The sequence below is a fragment of the Amblyraja radiata genome, chromosome 26, assembly GCF_010909765.2.
Source record: "Amblyraja radiata isolate CabotCenter1 chromosome 26, sAmbRad1.1.pri, whole genome shotgun sequence".
Lineage (NCBI taxonomy): Eukaryota > Metazoa > Chordata > Chondrichthyes > Rajiformes > Rajidae > Amblyraja > Amblyraja radiata.
This window is the reverse complement of record NC_045981.1, coordinates 25,267,988-25,276,878: the sequence shown is the minus strand read 5'-3', so window position 1 is coordinate 25,276,878 and position 8,891 is coordinate 25,267,988. Positions and strand designations below refer to the sequence as shown.

The following is an 8,891-nucleotide window of genomic DNA, read 5'->3' as shown; positions in this document are numbered from 1 at the left end:
TATCCCACCTTTGCATCCTACACACTCTCTTCCTTACCTTGCAATCACTGCATTCATCAGTGACTCACACAAATGCAACATTTATCCATCACCTTCTGTGAACTGGAACATTTTTAGAGGAGGTACCTTTAGCTAGTCTTTGGGTGTAATCGTTTTGACGGGCTTGTTAAATGTGACATATCCATAGTTCAAGGGAGAACAATTCAAATCGACCTCTAGAGAATATATTCCTGCCAGCATAGGAGGTGTAATGATGCCAAGCAATCCTCAATTTAAATATCATGACATTTATTAGATTATACAGTATATGCAACAGAGCAGCAACATGCTGCATTGCATTGCAACTAGCCCAATACAAGCTCAGCCTACAGATTTTGATCAGGCCAAATTCCTGATCTTAAGCAAGCCTATGGGAAATGTGGGATAATTTCAGTGTGAGAAGTAGGTTCAGTTGAGAGGTCAAGTGTGTCAGTGTCTGACCTGCACTCTCCAGTCCTTCACTCAGCTGTATAAGAGCAGGGAAACTGTTCAGTGTACAAGACATAGGATCTTTGAACTTCCCAGGCACCTTCTCCACACTAATAGCAACTGTATTCACTTCTGCCCTGACGTTCTTAAATTTCTGGCATGTTGCTGGAGTCTTTCACTTTAAAGAGTGACGCAGAATCAGTGCATCCGCCAATTCTTTGTTCCCCAATACTACTTCTCCAGCATCATTTTCCAACAATCCAATGTCCACTCTTGCCTATCTTTTACACTTTGTATATCTGAAAACACTTTTGGTATCCTTTTATTGGCCTGCTTACCTTCATATTTCATCTTTTCTCTCATTACTGTTCTTTCAGTTGCTTTCTAGTGTTTTTTTAAGGCTTCCCATTCCTCCCACTAATCTTCGTCATATTATATGTCTTCTCTATTGATTTTATGCTGTCTTTGACTTCTTTTGTCAGCCCCGGTTTCCTCATTCTCCCCTAAGTAAGTTCCTTCCTCTTTGGGATGAAAAGATCCCGTGTCTTCCCAATTGATCCCAGAATGTCCCACAGTCATTCCTGCTCGGGTTCCCTTCCAATCCCTTCCAAGACAGCTCCTCCTCATACCTCTGTAGTTACCTTTACTCAACAGTAATACTGATACATCAGATTTTGGCTTCTTCCTCTCAAACTGGAGGTTGAATTCTATCATATTATGATCACTGCCCCCTAGGGGTCCCTTCAGTTTCTCCCTAATCAAAACTGGTTCATTTCATACCAGCAAATCCAGAATTGCCTTTTCCCTAGTGGGCTCAACCAACGAGCTGCTCTAGAAAGCCATCTCATAGGCATTCTACAAATTCCTTCTCTTGGGATCCAGTACCATTTTGATCTTCCCAGTTTACATGTATATTGAAATCCCCTATGATCACTTCAACATTGCCTCTCTTACAGCCTTTCCTATCTACTGATGTCATTTGTACCCTACATCCTGTAGGCCTATTTCCTTCGCTCCTTAGATGCTGCCTCACCTGCTGAGTTTCTCCAGCATTTTTGTCTGCCGCCAATTTGCTTGTGGCTCTAACAGCAATCCAGAGATGATTACTTTTACTGTCACTATATGTTATGTTGTTACTTGTGGGCGGAGCACCAAGGCAAATTCCTTGTATGTGAATACTTGGCCAATAAACTTACTTACTTACTTTTTTGATTATGACCTACACTTATTCACCATATCCCAGCTGTGTGTGTAAAGGGGAAAGGACAGAGGTAGGTTTGCACTGACGTAGGAAGTTTATGGCCAGTGCCCAATGAGTAGATCAACACACCATTTACATGGGTTTAGTCAACTTGCTGTGAATGAAGAACACACAGGGATATGGAAAACAGCGAGGAAATGGAGGTGGGAACAGAAGACAGTATTTTGCAGCCCAATCCAGTAGGCTGCTCCAAATTAAATAAATCCCCTCTATCACCTAGCCCTCAAATATCATCCCCACTGGTTCCTTGAGATCTGTGGTTCTACATTGACCTCTTGTTCAAATATAGATTATTTACATTTAAATGTAGCCAATTTAGGTTTCCTAGTATAAGCCCGTCTCCGAGAATCCTGTGGGCTGGGCTGCTCTCACAGCCAGGGTTGCAAATTACTGATCAGCTGTAATTTTAAGGATGTCCATCAGAAGGATAGAAAAAAATGAGATGCAAATAGTTTAAAATATCACATTGTTGGACACATGTTTCAATATTTATGTAGGTCATTACTGAGTAATCCAATCACTGAGAATTCCAAGTGGATATCTTTTACATCAATGCAGTCAGTATATCATCTTACTAAGGCATTCCATATTCTAAATGTGATCAACATAATTCCACATTTACGTCACACCATAAATTACTTCTAGTCTTGCGTTAAGCTGCGTAAACGGTTTCACAATGTCAGTCACCTGAATCCCTCAATTAGATCCCAAAGTATCATTTACTCCAATAAATATCATAAATCATTGGAACCTTCATAATCGAGAACAAGGTTTAATTGATGGGCAAGGAGATTAATTAAATATGCAGAATTCATACAAGCAAAACAAAGAAGGATCTTTAGAAGCCTTGTCACTGCTAACCAAACTAAGTTTGGTCTGAGCAAACATATCAGTGTCCAAGGACCAGTGGTCCTTGCCACCTAGAAGCCATTATGACTGTATGTCTCTGTCCCTACTAAGTAAAGCTTTCCAAGTCCGGCAGTGTATGGTACTAATTATAAAGTATCCATGGTCGTTTACAGAGAGTGTTCAGCTTCTTTGACCTCAGTATGAACACCATCAAAAAGGTGAGGCTTTGATCGGTGGTGGAGAAGTTGCCCCTCCATGCTTCGCTTTAAGCCAGCTTCAACCCTGACAGGGGGTGAATGGTCCTGCTCTTTCTCCATCTTCTTCCCAGATTCTGGATGTTCTTTTTCCTTTGCAGACTTGGGATTGAAGGAGCTTCTCATTGCACTGCAGTCATTGCTATCTTCCACCCTTAGAGACCAAAAGAAAGAGGTCATTCATTTGCAACATACATCTCTGCACACCTTTAACGACTACAGCTCAAGACAGTTAAGAGTCAGAAGGCAAACCATTGTGATAAATTGACAAGGGGAGTGGTGGGTGCTGAAAATCTAACTAGAGAGATGCATTAAGGTGGATAAATCCCCAGGACCTGATGGGATCTATCCCAGCTTATTGAAAGAGGCAAATGACAATCTTTAGGCCAGGTGAAGTCCCATTCGACTGGAGAGTAGCTAATATTGTTCCTTTGTTAAGAAGGGAAGTAGAGAGAATCCAGGGAATTATTGGCCAGTAAGCCTCATGAAAGTGGTAGGGAAGTTATTGGAGAGGATTCTTAGGGATAAGATTTATTCCCATTTGGAAGAGAATGGGTTATTTAGTCAGTCAGCATGTCTTTGTACACAGCAGGTCATGCCCTACTAACTTGATCAAGTTTTTTAAGAAGGTGACAAAGGTGATTGATGAAGGTAGGGTGTTGGATGTTGTCTACATGGATTTTCATACGGCATTTCATAAAGTCCCCCATGGTATCCTGATCCAGAAGATTAACATGCATGGAATTAATAGTGGCTTAATTGGATGGGCCCAGCACTGGTTTACTGATAGAATGCAGAGGGTTGTGGTGGAAGGAACGTTTTCAGACTGGAGGTTTGTGACCACTGAAATCCTGCAGGGATCTGTGATGGGACCTCTGTTGTCTGTGATATATACAAATGATATGGATATAAATGTAGATGAGTTGGTTACACCAAAGCTGCTGGAGTCGCAGACTGTGAGGAAATATTAAGCAGGATATAGTCGGCCAGAGAAAAGAGCGGGGAAATGCAGATAGAGTTTGATAGAGCGAGTGTGAGGTGCTGCACTTTGGGAAGTTGAATAGAAGGGCAAAATGAATGGCATGTCCCTTAACAGCATTGATATATAGAGGGCTCTTGATAGAGTCCAAGTCCATAACTCCCTGAGAGTGGCAACATAAGTAGATAAGAGTGATAAAGAAGGCATATGGTATGGTTGCCTTCATTGATTGAGCTATAAAGTATAGGTCAGAAAGTTATGACGCAGATTTATAGGTCTTCGGTTAGGCCGCGTTTGAAGTACGTGGTACAATTCTGGTTCCCCATTACAGAAATGATGTGGAGTCTTTGGAACAGCTGAAGAGGGGGTTTACCAGGATGTTTCTGGGATTAGGGGGGTAATAGCTACAAGGAGAGGCTGGAAGGACTGAATTGTTTTCTCTTGAATGCTGGAGGTTGCAGGGAGACTAGATGGGAGCAGATAAAATTATATAAAATGATGAGAGGCAGAGATGGGTTTTTCCCTGTATTTAAATATTAATTACTAGGGGGCATAGCTTTAAGGTGAGAGAGGCAAAGTTTAAAGGAGATGTTCTGGGCAAGTTATTTTGCACAGAGGTTGGTAGAACGTGCTGCCAGGGGTGGTGGTGGAGGCAGAGAGGATAGTGGCATTTAAGAGACTTCTGGATAAGCATATGAATATACTGGGTATGGAGGAACATGAATTATGTGCACGCAATTAAGATTTGGTCTTGGCATCATGTTCAGCACAGACACTGTGTGGCCTGATTCTGGGCTGTACTGTTCTATGTTCTTCCTGACTCTATTCAACTAGATACAGTATATCTTTAAAACGTAATCTCATTATTTATAGTCTGAATGTGGTGGGATAATTCAAGCCTATAGGGCCTGTCCCACTTGGGCGTCATTTACGCATCATTTGCGCAACATTATATACGCGTCACGACGCACGTCTTGATGCCCGCATGGCATGCATTACGCGCGCATGGCACGTGGTGAGGCGTGGTGGCGTAGGCAGTGACGCGTGGTCGTGCATGGCGACCCAGGATTTTGGGATTCACAAAATCTTTGCGCGCGATCTGCGTGACGCGCAAATGACGCCCAAGTAGGACAGGCCCTTATGTTGCTCTCAACTGTATCTCCACTACTGATTGCCACCCCCTCACCCCTGCCACCTCAGTATTGCCCCCAATAAGAGCACATGAATGCTGATATCCATTCATTCTCAATAGCCCACCTTTTTACCAAATTAAGACACAAAGCTCCGAGTTACTGCAGGAGATTCCAGGAGCCTTGACAACGATCTTTGCATCTTCTCTGCCACAGACGAGGTCCTGGAGGACTCGCCAATGTTGTTTCTTTGTTTATGAAAGGAAGCAGAGAGAATCCAGAGATTTTATCAGCCAGTGAGCGTCTCACCAGTGAGAGAAAAGCTAATGGAGAGGATTCTTTGGGATAGGATTAACTCCCACTTGGAAGAGAATGGGCTAACTAGGGAGAGTGAGCATGGTTTTGTACCTGACAGATCATGTCTTACTAACTTGATTGAATTTTTTGAGGAGGTGGCAAAGGTGATCAATGAGGGAATTTTGTAAAGCATTTGATAAAATCCCAGTGACTTGGTCGTATGGGTTCCAAACTGGCTGTCAGAGGGTTATGGTAAAAGGGAGATAAACTGGCTGAAGGTCTGTGACCAGCATGTTGCTTTATATATATAATATATACACATATACAACTTGGATGTAAATGTAGATGGATTGGTAAACGGCAAGATTGCCAGACCATGTGGAAGGCTCTTGAAGTATACAGCTGAAGTATATTGAAGGGATATAAATCACTACAGAAATGGACAGTGAAATGGCAGGTGGAGTTTAATCCAAGTAAGCGTGAGGTGCTGCACTTTGTGAGGTCAAATATAAGGGGAAAGTATAAAGTTAATGGAAAGGCCCTTAACAGCATTACAGTTCAGATGAGAACTTGGGGTCCAAGTCCATAGCTCCCTGAAAATGGCAACATTGAGTTTCTTCCTAGAGGCCATTTGGACTGTAAACTCCTAATCTCTCCAGGGACTAACTTTACTGTACCATTTTTTAAATAGCTGTTTTTTCCTTTTTCTTCCCTCCCTCAAATATGTAATATGTGAATATGTGATTCTGTTCCATTGTTTGTTTGTTTTTTTGCAAAATTCGCGAGCATTGCCACTTTTCATTTCACTGCACATCTCGTCTGTGTATGTGACGAATAAACTTGACCTGACTTGAAGTGCCTGGAATGCACCACCAGGGATGGTGGTGGAGGCAGATAAGACAATGGCGTTGAAGAGGCCTTTAGATGGGCACATGGATGTCCAAGGAATGGAGGGGTATGGATCATGTGTTGGCAAATGAGATTAGTCTAGTTTGGCAACACGTTCGGCACAGACATTGTGGACTGAAGGACCTGTTTATGTGCTGTACTTTTCCATCTTCTATGTTCTAATATCATGGAGAGCTAATAATCAAATTTAGCAATTAAAGATCGTCTTGAAACATCAACTCTGTCTTTACCTCTCCAGCACTTTAGTTGACTTGGAAAATACATTTGGACAGATATATAAATAGGACGGGTTTAAAGGGATATGGGCCAGAAGCAGACCAAATAGCCCTAGCTGAGAATGCCACCTTGATGGGCCAAATGGCCTGTTTCCATGCCATATGACTCTAAGTACCTTTTTATTTCAGATTTCTAACAATTTATTTTACTTTTTGATATGTATTTGCTAGTGGCCATTACTATTCATACATCCACATTTCTATTCAGTACTGATCATCTTGCTAGTGAAACATTAACTGAGTTTCTCTATCCATTAAGAGATATGCTGCATGACTGCTGAGTGCTTCCAGCAGTTTCAGATTTCTAACATCTGCACTTTTTAATATATTTTCAGTCACCTATTGATTTATGTTTGGGGATCTGAACATCACTCATAAGGCCAGAATGTGTTGCCCTTGCGAAGAGTTTGATGAGCCACCTTCATCAACCATTGCAGTCCTTCTAGTGAAGGAACTCTCAGTGCACTGTTGGTTAAGGTGTTCCAGGATTTAAACCCAGTAACAATGAAACAGCACCAATATTTCTCCAAGTACTGGGTGTGTCTTGGAGGCAAATCAGCAGGCGGTGGTATTCTCAGTCCCTACTGCATTATTTTTTGTTGGTGATAGTGGATACTGTGTTTGGGAGGCGATGTTGAAGCAGCCAAGAAGATGTAGATGGTTCACACTAGCCACAATGTGCCTAGTCAATAAATGTGGAGGGTGGAAGGGATGACATTGAGTGGAGGAGGACCTTTGAAATAGTTTCTATGCCCTCACCAGATATACCAGTTGTTATCAAGTCCAAGTTTAATGCCGCAGGTACCAGCACGAGACCAGAAGTGTTTTGGAAGCCATCTCTCCATATGAATTATTGATGCTGTGATCTAATGTAGGAGAGAAAAAAAATGTTATAGTTCTGATGAAAAGTCTTTGACCGCAAACATGAGTTCTACTTCCCTTTCCGCAGGTGCTGCCTGACAAGATGAGCATTTTTAGCCTTTTTGATGTTTATTTCAGATTTTTAGCATCTGCTGTTTTTTTGTTTTTTTCAAAATATGCCAAACAATGGTGTGAAAAACTGTTGGAAAAAAACCTTCATTCATGGAAGGCCTTGAATAAATGGAACTTTTCAATTTAATAAACCTCTTGGGGCACAATTAGGAATATCTCACAATGTATTAAACTCCTGTGTAGTTATAGTACTCTTGCCTCTGCTAAGAAGGCTGTGGGTTCTCCATAAGACTGACAGGCATCCAAGGGACAGCGAAAGAGGATCAAAATGGGCTGAAAAGAGGAGAATAAAAAGAATCTTGTGTTGTAACTAAAAGTAAAACCAATACGAGCTTTTTGAAACCAGGTGCTGGGAACATTTCTTTAAAAAATAGCAAACATAATGAATGTTATGTTTGTCCATCTTCACCTTCATCTACTAGATAAAGATCTGTTGGGTGAGATACCATTCAGAGAAATCCATAATGAATCTAGGATGGATAAATACCTGCAAAAAAAAATAACAGCAGGAAAATAATGGCACTGAAGATCTGACATTTCCTCAGGAGCAGATAGTACACAGGGTTCGAAAGAAAGTTAATGAATTAATAGTTGTTTCTTCAGCTACAATCCACCAAACTACCCTTGATTCAGGGTTAATCCTTAAGATCATTATTTCAGAAAGCCTAGAGAGAGAAAGCCTGATATTAAGAACTGATTCAAGATAGCGCCCAAGCCTGATGATGTTTGTGTGCTGGTCACAGGATCTGCAATCACGCATTACAATCATTCCACTCCTGTAAACCTTTCCTCCAACAGCAGCATTTCTTACTATGCTTTGTACACTGTGGATGGCTTGATTGTAATCATGTATTGTCTTTCCGCTGACTGGTTAGCATGCAACAAATGCTTTTCACCGTAACTCGGTACATGTGACACTTAACTAAATTAAACTAATATATAAAGATCCGAATGGATTGTAACGAAATATCTATATTACTAAAAGTCTGTTCTTGACCGGTTTTGGCCATCTGTGCTGCGATTTCCGAGAGAACGCCGCCACCTACGGCCGTCATTTATGGCCACCTTGCTCAGAGCCCCCCTCCGCCGTATGTGCGCCGAGGATTTTTCCCGTCGATGACAAATGACAGAGATATTAATGATTTTACAAAATTACTCATTCTCTCTGCTGCCGGCAGGAGGGACTATAAAACCAGGAAGTGGTGTGCCTCAATCAGTGTCTGCAAGATGGAGGAAGGCAGAGGGTCACGTTTCTCTGAGCTGTGAATAACACTGAACACATGTCTACTCAAATGTAAGTGTCCTTAGTGGTTCTAAAACGCTTGAGAATGTGTCTATTGGTTCTAAAATGTTTGCAAAAAGTGTTTATTGGTTCTAAAATGTTTGCAAAAAGTGTCTCTTTTGGTTCTACAATGCTTGCAGAATGTGTATTTTTTGGTTCTAAAATGTTTTTTAGGTTCTCTCCCCCCTCCCCTC

The 8,891-nt window shown here is 41.5% G+C and overlaps 1 protein-coding gene across 2 annotated transcripts in view; it reads right to left on the bottom strand.

The window, feature by feature from the left end:
* Positions 1-2,178: 2,178 nt before the first annotated feature.
* LOC116988067 (transient receptor potential cation channel subfamily V member 5-like) overlaps positions 2,179-8,891 on the bottom strand; it is a 50,338-nt gene continuing 43,625 nt past the window's right edge. For both annotated transcript variants that reach the window (XM_033044513.1, XM_033044512.1), the window contains 2 exons: positions 7,182-7,288; positions 2,179-2,986 (listed from right to left, as the gene is read on the bottom strand). In XM_033044513.1, the coding sequence (XP_032900404.1) occupies positions 2,746-2,986; positions 7,182-7,288 (348 nt within the window). In that variant the 3' untranslated portion in view covers positions 2,179-2,745. The remainder of the gene's footprint in view (positions 2,987-7,181; positions 7,289-8,891) is intronic.